This window comes from Harpia harpyja, chromosome 2 (genome assembly GCF_026419915.1).
Source record: "Harpia harpyja isolate bHarHar1 chromosome 2, bHarHar1 primary haplotype, whole genome shotgun sequence".
NCBI classification, from domain to species: domain Eukaryota; kingdom Metazoa; phylum Chordata; class Aves; order Accipitriformes; family Accipitridae; genus Harpia; species Harpia harpyja.
Genome location: NC_068941.1, coordinates 78024808 through 78045019, shown reverse-complemented (window position 1 = coordinate 78045019; position 20212 = coordinate 78024808). Strand labels below are relative to the sequence as shown.

The 20212-nt window shown below is 37.9% G+C and overlaps 1 protein-coding gene across 6 annotated transcripts in view; it reads right to left on the bottom strand.

The window, feature by feature from the left end:
* SORCS2 (sortilin related VPS10 domain containing receptor 2) overlaps positions 1-20212 on the bottom strand; it is a 586176-nt gene that overhangs the window by 49119 nt on the left and 516845 nt on the right. For all 6 annotated transcript variants that reach the window (XM_052780552.1, XM_052780555.1, XM_052780553.1 and 3 more), the window contains exons 12-14: positions 17517-17593; positions 11439-11530; positions 9857-9964 (exon numbers count right to left, since the gene is read on the bottom strand). In XM_052780552.1, the coding sequence (XP_052636512.1) occupies positions 9857-9964; positions 11439-11530; positions 17517-17593 (277 nt within the window). The remainder of the gene's footprint in view (positions 1-9856; positions 9965-11438; positions 11531-17516; positions 17594-20212) is intronic.

Below are 20212 nucleotides of genomic sequence, written 5' to 3'. Positions count from 1 at the left end.
GGAGTACTGTGTCCAGTTCTGGGATCCTCAGTATAAGAGAGACATGGACAGACTGGAGAGAGTCCAACGAAGCGCCATGAAGATGATGAAGGGACTGGAGCATCTCTCCTGTGAGGAAAGGCTGAGAGAGCTGGGACTGTCTAGCCTGGAGAAGAGAAGGCTCAGGGGGATCTTATTGATGTATATAAATACCTGGAGGGAGGGTGCACAGAGGGCAGATCCAGGTTCTTTTCAGTGGTGCCCAGTGACAGGACCAGAGGCAATGGACACAAATTGAAACACAGGAGGTTCCCTCTGAACATCAGGAAACACTTTTTTACTGTGAGGGTGACCGAGCACTGGCACAGGTTGCCCAGAGAGATTGTGGAGTCTCCATCCTTGGAGAATTCAAAAGCCATCTGGACACAGTCCTGGGTGACTGGCTCTAGGTGGCCCTCCTTGAGCAGGGGGGTTGGACCAGATGACCTTCAGAGGTCCCTTCCAACCTCAGCCATTTTGTGACTCTGATTCTGTAATGGTAATGATACAAGCTATTGAGGCTGTTTATTCCCCCCCATTGGAGCAAGAAATTACTGAAACATCAGGATTAGATTTAGAGATTAGATAACCTTTTGAGATATTGCCCAGTCCCGCATCCTATGATGTTATAAAAATTACAGAAATTACTCTAGAAATTATGCAAATTCAACTAGAGTAATATGGAAGCTCTGTGCTAACTGTATGTGTATACAGCAAAGGCACTGCTTCAATATAAGCCTCTCCTCTGTGGATTTTTAGCAAAAGACAGAAATAACTTTTCTGCCTGTTGGTCCAGCCTCTTGCAAAAAAAATACTCATTTCCATTATGGCTATTCTGATTCTATGGACTGAAAACCATGTTCTGACAGAGCATAGTAACTGCACCACTGATTCCACCATTCTCTGGCTTAATTAAAATTCCAGAGATTCAAGGAATTGTTCCAGCACAGCCACCAACCCTGTCAAAAATGCAGCCATACAGCTTTGTAATTCCTGGGGTAAATGTCCTAAGGAATCCAGCACCTTACATGCACCCAGCTTAGCAAACTGTTTGAAAAAATAAGCCTTAATGGTTATTAATGCTGTTGTTGCAGTACACTTGTTGCCCTATTGAGGACAGGGTTTTGCAGACACATCAGAAGAGCCCATTTAAATGTATTGCCAAATATCACTAGAATAAAAAAGTATTTTTCCAAAGTAAGAAAGAAAGGCATGTATTAAGTAGGATTCAATGGATTAGACAAAAATATGAGCTACAATAAAGCAATATGTAACAGCAATCACAATCTAATTGCTCAGGTGCAAAATATATATGTCCAATAAAATCATATTTATGGAAAAAACTGGAATGGTGCGGCAAGTGTAACTGATGATTAGAAGTTAAATATCAAGATGATAGTAATTCATAAGCTACTAAAACCTTCCTCTTGATTAATTATACTTCATTAGAAAGCAATCAAATCAATTCTGTTGAAACTATGAAAGATGATGCCGTGATAAATAATTTTTGAAAGAAATTCCAATTACCTTGGAAATTAATTTACTTTTATTTGCAAGAATTTGGGATCCATAATTTTAACTTCAGTGTTTCAGTTGCCATAACAACTTTGTACATTTGTTCCTAGTTCATTTATGAGCACATCATTTTTTAATTTGATTGTATCATTTGATAGATAAGACAGTTTAATGCAGTTTTTAAGCTAACTCATTTAAACTATTTGCTGGAGGATTGCTGGTTATTTCTGTTCCTGATAAAGCTCATAATCAGGGGGAGCTAATTTAACAGAAATTATATGCAATGATAATCTTTTCCAGTAAATTCTTGTTTCTATTCAATAGAAAAGAGCATCTATTCAATAGATGTTCCTAGTTCACATGAGCAGTAATAGCTGTGTCGCTTGCTGCCCGTGTCACCTGCAAACTACCCGACTGCAGCTCTGATGGTGCTGATGCTGGAGACTCCCAAAGACTTATCACGTAAACATTCAGCTTCCATGACTTCATTCAGGAAAAATGAGCCTGATTTTGACAACACACTGCTCATCTTGGATGTCACAGACATAGCTTTTTACAACCACTGCACCTGCCTTCCTCCTTAGCTTTTCTGCTGTGTTCTTCAGGATTTTGTTCATAGGCTTTCACAGCATCAAAACCAGAGCAGATGGATTTTAGCTACAGTGTCCCATATCATGGATCTCATGCCATATGCATTAAGACACTCCTTGAGCAACTTTTTGTAGTATTATGGTGGTTTACCTTTGAGCTGTTAGCCATATTGTCTCTGGACAAAGAAAATGGCTTTGATCAGTCTCATGTCTTGATCCTCAGATCAGCACAGCTGACCCTGCAACAGTTTTGCTTTACTGATGAATATCTGAGAGCACTCAAAGACCTCAGAGTGGCGGCAGTGATCCTGCTGTACTACCCCACCAAGGTCACAAAGACAACACATGTGGAATTTATTCAGATGTTTAACGTAGCAACTTCAGTTTTGCAGTCGTACTGAAGGCTAGTGATGACAACTGCGTGATGCACAGCTCCTTTTGTTTGAAATCAGATGCCTCTCTCATTCTAGACACGCTGCTTTAATCTCCCAAGTGCTGTGTTGGCTTTTGCTCTCCTCTATATGACTTTGTCATCAACCGTGATGTTGAAAACAGCATGCTGCCTAGGTAGCAGAATTTGTCTGCACAGTCCTGTACTGCCCTGTTGACACACTCTGCTAACTTGACATGCCAGTTGGGGGTGGAACCAGGACCTCTAGTTTTTTGGGAGAGCCTTCAAATGTATAAAACTACTGACAATAAAACCTAGGGTTTGAATCAGAGTCAACCGAGGACCCCACATACAGGTGATACGGGCAATCTCAATGGCTCTATCTTGGATAACATGTCTAAATTCCTCTGGGCAGCACCTAAGCAAAGATGTCCAAGCATGTGCAAAAAGGCAGGTACCTGAAATTCTTTATGGATCTAAACCTCAATATCCAACAGTGAGTATGGGAAAGGAAACGGTTAATTATTTTAAGGAAAAGGTTAATTATTTTAACAAGTCTCAGCCTGTCTCTTGGGAAGTATTTGTTTAAATGGAAGCAGTCACAGAGCTATGCTAAAAAGTGGTATTTAGATCTTGTTCCCCATATAAGGTTACCTTTCCTGTAGTAAATCATATTAGTAGGAAATACAATTGTCAGTGAACTTACTGTACTGTTAAAATATTTTAACTGTCACACTTCCTGATTATTTTTATAACAGAATTGCAATTTCAGATAGAATACTTAATCCACTTTACCGTTCACTAGGTATCAGAGGCCATTTATATTAAAACAGCAGCTGCTTTCTCAGTTGTCTTTTACATAAAAAGAATAGTGTGTTAGAAGTTTCTTGTCAGTTTATGGTGAGCTTCAAGAGCCGAGTCCTTTGCTTCACTTAGACCTTTACTACAAATGATGACAATATAACTGAAAAAGCAAATAAATATGACAATCTTCTTTTTGTTTTGCGTGTTGTAGTTCATATTATTACAGTGCCTTTGAACATAGAGCAAGACACGTGACCTCCCCATGTCAAAATCTGTAAAGAAATTACTAAATTGAGGGAGTAAAGTGATGAGGTTGTGGCATGGAAAGATGCACTGTATCTCTAGTGTAAGCACCACCAATAGGTAGTGTTCTTCTTAACTCACAGAAGCAGTAACATTATTAATGAAAGATTTTCCAAGGGGATATGGGTTGGAAGAGCAGGTTAGCCATGACTATGTCCTACAGTGCTATTTAAAGCCTACCATTTTCAAAAAGAATATGACAGATGAATCTTTATAGACATGCTTTCCTTCTAACAGTTGTCTCTGCTTCCTTTACACTATTGTAAAGTCAACAAAAACTAGGTAAGTCAAAGGGTTCATACTACTAAAATGGATGAAAGTAATGCAGAATTCAAGCTGCAATCTGTTACACATCAAGATTATAATTCAACATATTTTTCTAATCCCCCCAAAGAAGGTAACAGAGGTCACATTTTCAGTGGCCTTCCTAAATTGCAACTACAGAAATGATGAATGCTTCCATGTGCAAAAGCAGACACCTGCCTACATAAAACAACTGCACATAAACAGTGCTTGTGTACACAACAGATCATGTGCAAATATGCTGAGACTCTTATGATTTAAGTGCCTTAAACTACAAACACATGCATACAGTTAATGCACTAAAGAGTAGGTTGGTGGTTTGGGGTTTTGTTTTTTTTTTGGTTTGGCTGCCAAAGTGAAAAATGAGGGGAGGAAACAATTTAGTTGAAATTGAACCAAAATATGTTTTTTCATTGTTTCCTGCCCCCAAAAAATAATAATTGCCATTCATTCTTTATGCCAAAACATCTTGGTTTCAGCTCTTTTGGGGAAAAAGAACGGAAATGAATGCTGAGGTTCTGAGAAGTGCTGGGGAGGAGCAGGATGAGTGTGTTCCCGTTTTATCCAGAAGCTCAGTGGCTCCATGATGTTTGTGGATTACCTCCAACATTTTTTTCCATCCATTTGGTAAATTCCTGTCCAAGAACAACCTTTTAACATGTAAGCTGTTTGGAAAAAATTGCAGATTTAATGCCTAGCCTGATGCTCTATGCAGAAGTAAATACAAGGTGGATAGTGAGCAAAATGGATTAATTTAAAAGACAAACATATGACATTGTAGAGGACAGCTTTACATCATTCACATCATTCAGCTCTCCGCTGTCATCCTACTTAAAGATTGAATTAATTTGGGATACTTACAAAATTTTAGAATTAATTCTTTAGCTAATACTTTTTTTTTTTTCCTACTCACATATTTAAAAATAGGGTCTCTTTTGCCACAGGTAGGAAATTCTTCATTCAGACTTCACTTGGCAGAGCCAGAGCAAATAGCCTATGGTCACCTAAACTGTGGCTCCTTCATTTTGAGAGCAAGATATAGCAAAACGGAGTTCAAGGCCTCACCCAAAATTAAGTATAATGTTTCAACAATTTTATTGTTGGCCTAAGTTTCTAATGTCTACCTCATCATCAGCATTTATTAGAATTAGAAACTAAAATGGAACCGAGAGAAGAGAAGTTAGAGCACCGTAGCTGCAGGTGCTCACTCTGTGACAGGGGCTCAAAATGACACAAAGACTCTATCTGAATGAAAAAGTCACGTGTCACCCTTTTTCTGTCCTTCTCTCCTCCTTTAAATAGGGACAAGGTGATAAAAGATTCTTACAGGACCTGGATTCCTAACCTTTCAGTTCCTCTTATTCAGATATATTTCCAGGTCTGCCCTCCAAATGTACTAAATATGGTCTTTAGCAAGACACTGAAAGCATCATGTTCACATGCTTCTGAATATGTTATGAAAACTTTAGGGAACTAAAGAAAAGAAAAAACCCAAAGCTTTACCCACTGAACTTCTTTTGAGCAGAGGGAGAGACAGAGGCAGTCCCATGGTCTTGGCTCCAAGATCGCGGGTTGGGAGTGACACTAGAACGCATTGACTTGCTCTGCTAACGTCTGTGTCCACAGTGATGCCAGCAAAAGCATTAGACTTGCCACTAAACAGACATCTGTACATCTGGATCACTGGTATCTAGACTAGATTGAAACAGATTAACCAGTTTGCTCTTTCAATGCTTTTTTCACCATTCTTTTCCTGTCTTTCTGTATGTTTCCTCCACCTATTGACAGACAGATATGTTCCTCGTTATGCAGAGAGCAGAACAACCATTTCATAACTGAGCAATGCTTCTCAAACAAAAGATTAACTAACTCTGCAAATAAAACCTAGAATTTGCCTTGGGAAATCAGCTATTCTCTTACATAATGAGGCTTTATCTACCATTTATCTACCTTTCTTAAGGGTCACAGTATGAGAAAGTTAGTAGTGAAGAATTCACAACAGAAAGGACCTCCACCCAGTAAGATCCTCAAAGACAACAGAAAAGGTAGTGTGCTGCCATGTGTGGCACAACAATAAGCCCCACAAACTACATGTAATGTTGACTGTTGCTGATGTTGTTAAAGGTGAGGCTGACATTCCTAGCAGAATCGACAGTTGCAAAAATCCAGATGGTTCTCCCTAATATCTAACACCTGTTAATATCATATCCACCTTGTTTTGATTAAGTTTAAACTAGACTATTTTCTTGCTTCCATTATCACCTAGGAACCCAACAGGAACACAACAACAGACTTTCAAAACAGCAAAATGCACATGCAGGAGTTCTGCGGTTCAGAGATGTCATAAAATTCCCAGCAGAATCTTAAACTGTTACTCTATGAGACCTTAGAAAAAAAATCCCTCTGGAAAAAAATACAATTACCCACAAGGAAGATTTTGATTCTACCACCTGACAAAAAGAAAAGCAGTTCTTTTATGTAACCTCTTATTGGCCTTTTAAAAGGGGCCATGGTCTGAGGTACCACGGTTATTGCGCCTGCTGGGTTTACACTGCAATCTAAATAACCCGGTTTGGGAAACACTCCCAGGAGCTGAACTGTGATTTAGAAGTCATTTTAACAGGTTTGAAACTTTCATTATATGAACTACTTCCTCTGAAGAGGAACATCAATATTTCAGACACACAAAAATTCTTCCTTTTTCCACTGAGTTAGGCCATTACTCAATCCAGCGTTATTAAGTAATTTTTCCCAAATATAATATATGAAGTATAACACTGGGCTGCAGTAACTTTCATTCTTAAAGAATTTAGAACAAAATAGAGCCTACTAGACCATGCACTATTTTGATGAATATATATCAAATAGCTGTGAAAATTTCTTAGCAAACCTTACTTATTCATTTAGCAATAAATGGTGGATTTGAGCTCTTCATTTAGAAATTGATTTTTAAACAGATCGAGTTTCCTAAACTTCATGAATACTTTACTGCTTATCTTTCCTAAAACTCTTAACTAGGTCTATTTAGAAATTGATTTTTACACAGAATGAGTTTCCTGGAGTTTTTCAGTACTTTACCACTTAAACTCCTAAAAATCTTAAGTAGGTCTATTGCAGAGTGCAATGGAATAAAATATATTTTCCTTGGCATTTGAGTGTACATGTTTTGAATACTACAGGGGATTTAGATGAATGATTTAGATTAATGTTGACTGGCAGATGACAAGTCAGTTTTATGAAAACTTTTGACAAGTCAACATTTGTTTTTTCTCCGTTTTAGAGAAAACGCAAAACTTTCTGAAATGAAGACTTGAGGGAACCAGGTTCACATTCCCCTGCTTCTTCAGTGAAGCTTACCAGACCAATTCATTTTTGAGAAGTTAAGACAGAATAGGAATTCAAATGGAAGCCCCTTAAAAGTCAGGTCAACGTCCCAGTCACCATGCTGCAGAATGAGAAATCTCTCTTACACACAGTGTTACCAGGTCCCTTAATGTCTTTCCCAGATAATCTTTTTGTGGTTTGTTTTTTTTTTCTTTTTCAATACAAATTAAAAACCGTGATGGAAGTCCCCAAGCTGACTTCAGTGGAACCAGGATTTTAGCCTACAGTATTAGCCACTTTCTGTACAAGTAAAATACTCTTTGACTCTGTGAGTTTATTCTAGAAGCTCTAAATGAAATAATGCTTGTTCCACAATTTTGCTGTACACTTTTTCAGTTATTACCTTCCTACTTCAGAATTGTGCTATCTCTCCTAATTTATGCAGATTTTGACATTGGACTCTATTCAAAGTCCTTATTCAAACAAACTCCATACGAAAGGGAGAAAATTAAATTGCTGTACAAGTAAAAAATGTCAGACTAGGTCCTTAGTAATGGATTTGGGGATTCCTTGGGGTGAAAGACACTACTAATTTATTTCCATTACCATACACAAGTTCATCTTACCACATTCTACCCAGAAGAAAAAACACTTTTTATCTAATAAAATGGAAAAGATGGCACAGTTGATTTTTTTTTTCCAGGGAGTGTGTATCAGTGGATGACATTTCTCAAAAGCAGCAGATCACTGTAGATTGTCATGCACAGCAACTCAGTACAAGCATGAAATTTTGAAAGAAAATGACCTAAGCCAGACAGAACAACAAAAGGTCTTGATGTAAACTCAGACAGCATCATGGGGCAGACAACGTCACCCTAAAAGTAAAACCCAATCAAAAGCAGTAGGAGAGACAAGGAAGCTGATACAACGGCAACAAGGAAACACATACTTCAGGTTTATTCTTCTCATTATCTTTAGAGTCTGGGAGGAAGGCTGCTTGTCTTTTCAAGGCCAGTCTGTGATAGAATGTGTTTGATGTCTTCCATGTTCAGCAGAACTAGCTGCAAAGTAAGATCCTATAAGCCTGGCACTGAGGTGCTGGAGTCAAATTCTTGTTCTGCCGTTAGAAACACACAAGTCACATGATGCTTTTTTGTCAATCTGGGCTCACGTACCAAATCTAGCTACAGTTTTGTGTATTTCAGATGGATGATTTCAAAAAGGCATCATGTTTTACAAGAGCTCTTTAGCCCATTCAGCCAGATATTTAAATACATCTTCACAAAATCACTGTTTTTAATGATATGTAATAAGAAAAAAAAAAAAAACAGAGCATATAGTAATCACATATCATTTTATCTGCCAGTAAGTACAGTTTAGGGTAAGCTTTTGATCCCTCTACTTCCACTGAAATCAATGGAAATCCTTCATTCAGAAGCGTAAGTATCTCCGTGTGGCATATATTATATGATAAAAAAACCCCTATACTTGAGAGAAGGGGAAGATGGTGGGATAATACTGTTCTTCCCAGGTCATATATGTATAATGGAGGATAAATGGGACAGTGGAGAAAGAAAGATATAACTAACAGAACAAATTCACCTCTGCGCAGTACAGTGTTATGAACTTGGCGCAATGCTTTTAAGTACATTGAGTAGGATTTCTGTTTTGATGAGGATCCTTTACACAACTCCATGCTGGGCTATGGGCTGTTTGGGTTTTTTTCCCCCCTGGGGAAAATGTTACCGGTACATGTCAAAGGCAGCTCTATTTGTAACTCCTAGGAGAAAAAGCTTGTCATGAACACACTGAGCTCCAATATAAAGGATTGCACAAGCTGTTCTGATAGGAACACAGGTAACAACCTGCACATCCCTGAATGCACTCCCCTTTCCTGCTGCAGTCAGCATGTGCCTTTCTCCCTAATTGGACAGGTGTTTTTTACTCTCAGACACTTCTAAAATATTAGCATTTATTCTAGAGATGGAGCAAAACCTGCAGCTCAGATCCAGATGTCCTTGGCCCTTTGGAAAAAGACAGATAAACAGGGGCCTGAGATGCAGAATTTGGTTATTTTTAACTCTATTCACAGCATCTGCCTCAGTCACTGCACAGAATAAAAACGTGTATTTGTTAGCACAGTGTTTGGTTACACAAAGTACTGCAATGCTTGTTACCAGGACAACAATATAGTTGTTTAGACTGTGAAGACAATCTTTACAAGAAGAAAGGACAGATATTTAACATTTTTTAAGTCTGCCTGAGAATCTATAGAAAACAGAAAAAATGCAGTAATTTTAGTTATTTTTTTACCTATGTTTCTCTGATTTGTATTTGCAGTCCTATTATTCCACTCTCCCTGGTGGTAACTTTGCGAAATTTCATCTGGACATAACACTTCATCTTTACAATCTGAAATACTGCACTCAAATAATTTCAAAGACAGGTTGCATACTGGGGCTGTTCGGACATCAGTGTAAGAGCCTCTGTGACTGCAAGAAGCAAAAGCCACTGACTCAAGAACTATCTCAAACATCCACAATTAAAAATATGCTCAACTGCATAAGCAGAGAGAGCCCTGAAAAAAGAGATAAAACCAGAAACTTACGTCATGACCAGTGTCTCATCTCCAGGTTCACTAAGTAATCCATCTACAAAGACTGAAGTGCTGGTAAAATTATGTGTACTCCAAGTCTGGCCTTCATCTATGCTGAACCTGTAAAAAAGCAGAAATGGTTTTCATTTACAACTGTTATTATACAAAACAGAATTGATTCATTAAAAAAAAAAATCCCCTCACTACTAAAGCCCAGGACTTATAATCACCAAAATACAATATGCCTGGACAGTATATCATATTGTGATCTTTTTCTCAGCCATGTATCCAGGGGCTCACATCTTTAGAAGGTGTATAATAAATTTGCCACAACAATGGAAATTCTCAGGCAGATAAAAACTGAGGTCTGTCAACAAACTATGTTGCTACCTTGTAGGTTCAAGAACAAGTTAATCTACACTTCATTCTTTCTAGTAGTCTCTGAGCTAGAGACCTGTTAAGCAGAGGTCAGTGAAGCATGGGAGCCAAACAGCCCAATTGCTAAAATATGTGGGAGGTGCGGTGACTGCAGGCACCAAGATGATGGCCCTTCACAGCTGCTACCATCCACTTAAAAATTTGCAAAAGATGCTGATGAATTGGCAAAACATATTTCAAATACTCTGTGCACCCAAAATTTATGAATCAAATTTTCTTCTCTACATTCGCTCCAGGTCTTTTGGATAGTAGGTTTATGATGGCTTTCATCCTAGCTAACCAAGTACATAGCCTAGTTCCTACTAGTATATACAGTATTATGCAAAAATGAACCTAGTCACAAGTGACGAAGATCTCTTACGTTTTTTATGCCGAAGATGATAGTTCTGTATGCCACTATGTAAGATTACCATATTTTGCTTCAGTATTATGCAGTTTAAAACTTGGTATTTTATAACAAAATGCTTTGCAGGAAACCTTTCCTGCCAAACAAGATGAGAAGGCTATTTGCTGCATTATCACTATAGGACAGTATCTATGCATACTACAGTTAATTTGTGCATAAATGTCTCAGATGAACTGAGCTTTTTGCATACTGTGTAACACACAGCACACAAGGACACGTAAGTCCTTTCCCCATTGGCTCCCAAAGTCTACATTATGTTGCTCTTGCGAGAGCAACTCAGGAATATTCTCCAACATCTTCATTCACTGTGGCCCTTGGAAGGGACAGAGCTTTATGAATGAACAGTATGAATAGTATGAGTGAACTATCCTGACTGGGTACCTAAGCCACATATGCATCTTAGGTTGAGCATCATTGCCATATACTGCTGGTGCGACCAGTAGCAGATAACAATCACGCTGAACATGGCTTGTACTGTAGAGTTCCAGGATAGCCTTTTAAGCAAAAATACCTACATTGATGCCAGAAAATTTTATTATTATTAATACGTTATACCACGGTACCTTCAGCACCATGAAGTAATCTTTAAGAAAACATCCACCTGCATTTTGTTGACTTAATGAATGATAAATTAAGCTGACTCCACCTGCATTTCATACATGATGACACTAAAATGCTCATCTTAAATTCTGAACTTTGCCTTAAGTCTTGAATACACAATAGCTCTACTCTAATTGACTGTAGGATTACTTGAGTATTTTCAGAGGGATAGAGGTGTCTTTGATGGCCACAATAACTCCACCATGGTCCAGGTACAAGATGTGGTGCTCTTCTTCAAAGACCTACAAGTCAGACAAAAAAAGGCCAGCTAAGGAAATGTACAAACCAGCAGAAATAAAATGTATGAGCAAACCAGGATTAAAAGACTTCTATGTTTTATAATGTCCGCACTTCAAATTGAAAAGGACATAAAAGTCAGTTTAACTCTTATATTTCTCGCAGCTGTAAAAGAAAAGAAAGTTAAGCAGGTCAATCAGAAAATGTTCAGGTTCAAATCACAGTCAGATTAAACTGTCTGAAGTGATTTTAGCCCAAGCTTATATTTCTCACAGTATGCATTCTGCATTCCTTCCTATTATATATCACCAAGTGACCTATCACCTTACTTTGGTATTTGCCATATTCTGTGTATCTTGCAGAATAAAATGTTTTGTAGTCTAATTCTAAGAAAAATAGGAAAAGTACTGTTGTCCGTGACTTTCTCACGTGTTCTCCAGACTCTACAGAATTTGAAATAATTGGTGCAAGCATGTTTTCTGCATTTCCGCTGTCAATGATTTATTTAAATTCAAACTTTATGTGATCTCACACAGAGGCCACTCTGAGTTCAGAACCAAAATACACGTAATATTGATTTAATGGTATAAAGGATTCAAAATTTCCTAAATTATTTTCATTCATTTTCTAGAGGTCATCAGCAGTACTAAAATAAATGAACAGGTAGATATCTTCCCTTTTTTACATGTGAAATCTGTTTTAAGGCAGTGTTTACTCACGTTATTAACCTGTGAAAGTTCATTTAACATAAGAGCAGGTGATAAAGTGAGAGTTACTACACACACTTAGCAGTTAATAGATGAACATGCAGCCATCTACAGGCTTTGACAAAGCAAAGGTGAAAAACATAAAGGTTAGCTTTACTTTGCCTTGTGAATGAAAAAACCTGGCAATACTAAATGCTTCTGTTTTTGACAATACTTAATGCTACATTTAGAGGATTTATCAGTAAGACTGAACCAGAGGTGGGAGGAAAGTATCTTACAGCACATTCACAATTACTTCAAAAATAATAAGCATTTAATTTGGGTTCAGAATTTAGTCTTCCTCTCATCTAGCGAGAGCCTATTTTACAGGAATCCTAGGGCTTCAAGTGTCTGATCAGCTTTTCAGTGTTGCCAATTTACAGGCGAAACCCTGATATGAGGCATTTACAGTCCTATCTTCTTGTTCCACACAGCTGCGTATTTTAGAAGAGAATTCAGTAAAGGATAGACATTAATTTAGATGCACTTCAAAAGGATGAGATTAGCTGGAGTCAGATAAGCAAGCAGAGTTTTGATCCTCCTCTAAACTTTGTTTGAACTTTTGCTCAAATCAAAATGAAATGATATATGCTGGGACACAAAGTCTCCAAAAGCTTCACCATCATACTGAAGATAAAGGAAGCTGGTATGTGCATCACTTTATCCAAATTAGGTTTTCCCAGAAAAGCACCATGGCACTTCCTCATGCACCATTTCAGTACCCCAGCTTTACCCTACATCCACTTGGCACACTATGAAGCACAGAGGATACATTACAGGCACATTAATGCCATCTTTATATCATGTTCTTCTTGTACATGTTTCAAACATTTAAGAATGAAAAATGTATGACATTCCTGATGAAAGTAAATCTTCATCTTCAGTACATTGAAAAGAATTAACGATTTCATGCCTGTGGAATTCAGCACAAAAGTAAATATTTCTGTCTACTTTCTAGAAACAAAACCAAGACAATCAGTTTGCAAAGGATTTAGGCAAAGGTGGTCCTGGTGTCAGAGCTGAAGTTCGAGCCCAGGATCAAGTGATATGTATGTTCACAGTCAGCCACGAATTCTGATATATGTCTCTCCACTAGCTAAAGTCAGGTAATAACGTCATTACAATCCTTACTGGTAGCCAGCAACTACAGAAGTAGATTCTTATACCCTATTTCTATGTTTTTTCTTTCTGTAATTTTTGGAGCATGTTATATGCTTTACAATTGTAATGTCAACCTCTTTTCTCTCCCTCTCTCCCCTCCATCTGCTCTCCATGTTTTTTCCTGTGTCTGTCCTAACAACTTCAGCAGCTATTTCAGGCCAGGATATCTGTTGGGAGAAATTAGGAGAGCTCCATGAATTCAGTGAAAACATGTTTAAATGACCCTAGAGAAATACACTCCACACAATTTTACTCTGAGATACATAAGTTTCAAAAGTAACCAAAAATGCCCAAAGTCACTTGCTTCTCTCACAAAGTGACATCCATTTGTAAATTCAAATCTGGAAACAGTTTTCCTACACAGAATAAGCCAGTTGGACCTTCCCAGGGGTGAGGCTGGGATTGCAGCCTTTCCTGTTGTGCTTAAAGGTGTTACCATCCATCTCTTAAAGATGTCTGCAGAAAAACAAGTAGTCTTGCTTAAACAAATGTTTTCCATATTGCTTTGATACAAAAGGATTTGACATAGAGAAATAATATTCCAATGAACAAAGCACTGGACTAAAGCTCCAGAGATCTGGATTCTGTCCCTAGACATACAACAGACTTTCTGTGTAACCTTATTAGCTTAATTGGGCATTTTGTTGTTACGCTAGCTACTTTGGTAGCAGATCAAATATGAAAGGTTTTTTGTTGTTTCTCCTTTTATTTAAGCCTTTTCTTTTGAAAGCCAGACCTTTCTCTTACTCTGTTTGCCCTATTTCAAGCACAGTGTTGTAACAGATGCTGTTGAAATAGCAATGGCAATCATAACCGTGAACAGAAATCAGTTTGTACAGTATCTATCTGACTGCTATCATGTTCATTAACATATTTTATGATATTGTTTTCCTCGTGTAATAGAGAAATCTTCTAAATAGACATATCTGTCCCACAAGTTCACCTCAGGCTACATCTTCATCGTTCCCTTAAGATGATCTAAGCCCACATAGTTCATGATAATGTCAAGGTGAGACTATCTTCTACAGGCCAGATCGCTGCTGTTGCATGGACATTCAAGCTACTTGTCAATCAGCTCCTAAACTACTGCTATTTACAGTGCAATGTTGTACAATACATAGTCACAAATTTCAGTTTGCCTTAAAATGGTACGCAGTGGAGTGATGGTTTCAAGAGATACTAACAAGTAGCTCAGGCATTGTGCAACTGAAAGGCAGAAGAACAACTGGAGCAAGCCCAAGTGGTATTGTGGCTACTTATAATCACAATCCTTATGTTTACTTTTCTATTTATCACTAGGATTTACTTAATTTCACAAAACTCTCATTTGGTCATTTTTATTTCTACCTATAAACACTGGCTGTATATCCTACCATAGTAAGTCTTCCTGAACTCTCATATGACCTTACCATATGCAAGCTATGGAAATAAGGGTTCAGTTGAAATCATTTAAGTGTATACAGCCAGTTAAGAAATTATGGAATGAAAATGATCAGTAGATTGTTGTTAAATTGAGAATGTATTGCACATTCAGGAACTCAGGGACTGGTCCCAGTTATGAATCACAAACTGAATCTGAGTCAACAACGTGATGCCAGTGTAAAGAACAGAAATCTGAAATGAGGTGCCAGTAATGTCAAGACATCAAGGGCAATCATTTAAATCTGTTTAGTGCTGATAAAATTTGTAATTTTGCATTCAGTTTTACCATGCTTCAGGAGAGGGATGTCATATTAGATAGTCCAATCAATGAGCAACAAAAAGGAAAAGCGCTTTAGAAATTTGATGCATTAGGAAAATCAGTGGATTTGAGTTTGCTGTTTTCCAAGGAGAAAAACCCTATACTCTGGGTAGACATGATAATCACCTTTCAACATCTGAAAAGTTATTGAAAGGTGACAGAAAACCACTCCTCTCCAAAGACAAGAAGAAATCAACTTACCTTGCAGAATTTGTGAAACTGCGAGAACAACAGCAAAAAGCATAGTAGGCTTACATTAAATATTCAGAAAACTCTATGAAGAATGGTGAAACACCAGGTAGCCAGACTGCAGAATCTCCTACAGTGAACGATTAACAAATAGGTCTGGCAAACCTGTGTCAGAGATGTTCCTAGTACGTTTGATATTGTCTCAGAGCACACAGTTGAACTACATGATCTTTCACCTTCCTCCCAGTCCTATATTCCTATGAACCAATACTGCTATTATGTCAGGAAAGCTTTTAATTAATTCCTTGAACTGCCTTTTCTCCTAAGTCTTTTATATTTACTTTTCTGCCTTGCTCTTTCACTCTATGCAAGCACAGACTGCTCATCTTCTAGTCTGTAGACAGCTCTGCAACATCATGTGTGGCATGTGAGAAAGGTGACAGGCACTCAGTAATGACAACTGCAAAGTTTCCAAGTCAGTGACTTAAACCCACCCGAACACGAGCTTTGCTCTGCTTCTGCCAGCTCATGAGATCTGTAATTAACTGTCTAAATAATTCCTGTATCATCTAACTGAAGCCTTGTCTTTTGTTGCATGAGCTCCAACAGAGAAAGGAAATGTACCGCTGTCCTCCGGAAGAACTGTTCGATCATGAACAGTGAGGCCATAAAATAATCTACATTTTCATTCTGATCACAAATATTAAGATTGAGTAAGCTCTTTCAAAGGCTTTGTAGCAGTTTTAATTAAAGCAAAGCTAGCAAAGGTGTTTTTCATTTTGACTGTCATAACGAGGGATCAGTTTGTGGTTGGTTTTGCAGCATGAATAGTCATCTTAAGGTCAAGTTTCATCACATATCATTTGTGTGAGTGTCTCACGAATAAAAAGCAGCAAAAATATGAATTTGATCCCCTTTGCTCTTTTCTTCTTACTTTTCACACCAGAAAAAAATATAGAACTTTGGCAAATGCTGACAATAAATTATTAGAGAGGCCTCTATGACGTATTAGACAACACAGTACCCACTGTAAATCCTGGAAGGCTTTTGCATTTAAACACTTATTTATCATATGCTAGATTTCAAGAAGGCATTTGGCATAAAATTTTATCTTTTAAACCTCAAAGGACATTATCATGACAAAAATAATGTATTTCTTTTAAAAAGTCCTTCTGTGGAGTATTAATGGCACCCCGCAATAGCAACAGAAGAAACTGTCTGTATTTTCCTCTTTTAATCTCAAACTCCCCAAGCTCAGTAACACTAGTGAGAACATTTTCACACTTGTTCTCTAGAAAATAACACAATTTTATTTTAGATGAACACTAAACCAGTATTTTAACTGAAATTAAATTATTTTTTGACACACTTTGGTCCTTTGAGGGTGGTTTTTTTTCCTCCTGGATATACTTTATAAGTAGATTCCAGATCATATTGTGTGTTGTTGCTATATACACACAGAAGGAAAATATCCCCATGATTAAGCATTGCTGAGATAGAGCAATTTAGGAAAAATACATAATAAATGTGCAATGCTTAAATTGACACTAGGCATTGGAAGCAAAAGACATCCAGAATTCAAATGGCATTACAGCTACTACATGACTGTTCTTTATTTAATACTTCGGTGTTTGTAGTCCCAGAATTGATTAAATCATACTAACAGACATTCAAAAATGTATTGTTTTTTTAAAAAATCTCTTTTTGCTTTCTCAGTTTCAATGAAGAACAAAGTTTAAGCTTAAATATCAGTTTTCAGACTATGAAGCAGAAGAATTTCTGCCTTTCTACCTAAACCATGTCTTCTAGCTTGGAATATTTGCAAGATCTAGGCCAGGTCCACTTCATCATTAGCATAAGCATATTACTTAAATTATTAAAAACCTAAACAGACTCTGGTTTTTATGCAAGATATTTATAAGACCTTTAAAGACACCAAAATACTGGAATTTCAGCAGAACCTGACAGCCCGGCCAATCTGAGTTTTGCAAATCACTTTCTTAATCTCTCCCAGTTTCCAAGTGAAATACGGATAATAATAGCCACCTCTCTCAAAAGAGTGAGTATATAAAGATTAGTTAAGCATTATAAAATTCATCCCATTTGGTACATTAAAATTATTTCCATGTGCCTTTGATGATTTCTGTTTCCTACCTGACGCCACGTCTTCCCACAGTCAGATGTTATGTACATCTCTTCTTTATACTCAACCAGCTGGGACCCCAGGTTACCTGCCACGAAACAGGAGGAAACAAGGGTTGCATCCATATGAACAAGAGAGATTGGATCTAGTCCTGATGCCAGTCAAAGTAAGTTTCCAGGTCAGAGCAAGAACTAAACGCAGATGATCAGCAGGCTTACTTTATTTCTGGTAGCACCAGATAAATCCTTTTAAAAATATATATGTACACTTCTAGCTTCTTCCTTTATGTTGCTAGCTATCCATAAGTGGGAGCAATGAGGCTTAATTCTAATACCAAAATGCAGAGGCCAAACCAACATTTCAGTTCTGTTGCTGCATGCTGAAAAATTATTATAAAAGAACACATATTTAAGATGTAAGTCTGAAACATCCATAAACTCAGAAGCCATATTATTTAACCCTACATACGGCCTAGACAGGATTAGAATATTTACGTTGAATCAGGGAATTTATAGGCGTCAGTTCATTTCTTTCAACTGCATCTAACATTTCAGAAGATGCTACTGCCTCTCTTGGGTTTTCATCTTTCCAACCCACTTCATGCTCTCTTGTCTATCAAATAATTCAGCACAGATTTAGTTGGCCATTTTGAAAGTAAGACCCTATTCCTGTAGGCAATGAGGAGATTTGTTAAGGTCAGCACAGTGTGGATGAAAGTGATGTGGACTGAACACACACTTAAGAACCAGGCTTGTATGGATGAAGTAGATATAAGACCTGTAAGACTAAAAATGTGCCAAAACCAACTTAGAATCAAAGTGCAGGGATGACCCTCATAACTACTATTGGATGTGACAGCAGTTGTGCCAAGCAGGAAGGAAAGAGAAATGGGTAACTGTGGAGTGAACAGCCCCTATTCTTTCCCTGAAAGCATCTTCCTCTTCGAAAACCAGCCCACCCCGAAGTCAGGACGGAGGCTGAGGGTGCTTGCCTGGCACACACGTGGCATCACCTTCCCACCCCTCTGCCTGCTGACTTGCTCTATGCAGCTGGGGTAGCCAGGGCCATCACATGGCTTCACAAAAGGGTTATCATTTTTATATAAGGCTGTCTAGCTTTAAGAAACAAAGGCTCTACTGATACCAGCAATCAAAATGAACACTCCATGACGGAAATGACAGAAAGTTACAACCACATCATAAGTGTTAAGGACAAAGGACCATAAGCCTAACAAAAGTTTCAGTTTTTTTTAAGAACAGATTCAACTTTTGGTTTTATTCTGTCCAATAGTCCTTGGAAAATTACATCTTTTGGTTGTAGCCATGTTGCATTCATTTAGGCAGATCTTCCAGTATAAGAGAAAAAACCCCAACAATTAAACATGAATAAATCGTGAATATTACCTAATGAAACAGTTCCAAAATGAAAGCTTCACACCTGAATTTAGTTGCATTTTCTCCCCAAATACAGTTTTATTTAAATCTATTTGGTTAATGGCCATTTTGAACTTATTATCACTTTGAATCCTAAAACCCTATGTGAGCAAAGATCAGGAAAAATGATCTTATTTTCCCGCATCTCACAGATTGCATCAGGAAGTAGGGCCAGGTCCCATCAGCTTTGTGTAGCAAAGATTCATCTGGTCACAAGAAGGAGGTATGAATGAGAAATCACCTTCTCACAACTGAAGGAATGGAAAGATTTGATTTGCTGTTAATACAAAACATATTTATTTTGCTATTCTTACTTTCCTCTGTATAGTTGTAAGACACTGAATTGTTATCTTGAACCATTTGCCTCAAAGATTGTTAGGTGTGAGGGACTGGGCTGTCATCTGGAGGAACTGTGAACTGCTTATCTCTAGCCCTTTGTCTCTAAGATGGCCTGTTTAAGCAGGACACTCCTCTGACCATAAGGACGATTACCAGGCCATTGAGGCATCCAGGGGAGGAAACGGGGCTGGAGCTAATAAGATACTGGTTTCTGGTGTCAACCACACGAAGGTCGTGTGATAGACGAAACCTGCAGCACATGACATCATCGAAATATACCCTATAAAAACCCGTAGAGACAAGCTGTGGTGCCCCTTTTTCACCACCAAAGAATTGAAGATTGAGGACCAACGGGACGCCACTGGATCCGTGGTGGTGATCGTCCTTGCAACTCCCACCACCGACTGCTTGCCTGAGGACCAACGGGATGCCGCTGGATCCATGGTGGTGACTATCCTAGCAATCCTATCCTGACTGCTTGCTTAATTTCTACCTTTTCTTCCATTCTATCCTATTGCCACCATTTTCCACTTTTGATACTTTTGATAATAAAAGCTCTTTTGACTATACGGCATTTGACCTCGTTTGTGTCTTAATCTCGCTCTTGGGATCATATTGAAACCTTCCCCAACATTGGATCAGGACAATAGTTTTTACTGGTACATATTTCTGCGAATAGGTATATTTTTGTGCTTCTGCAGTTACTCACAGAACATTTCTTTGGGATAGCTGTGGATAGAAATATTTATTTGCTTGCTAGAATCTAAAATATTGCTGTCAGTCTACAACCTTCTTTGCACAGATACCTTTAATGAATGCATTGTTAGTTTTGCTCTTGGATAAATGCTGTTTATTCTACCTCTTTCTACCACTTACTGAAATCTACTTGCATGAGTAGGTCTTTATTTTGAGAATTGCTATGGATCTGCACTTTA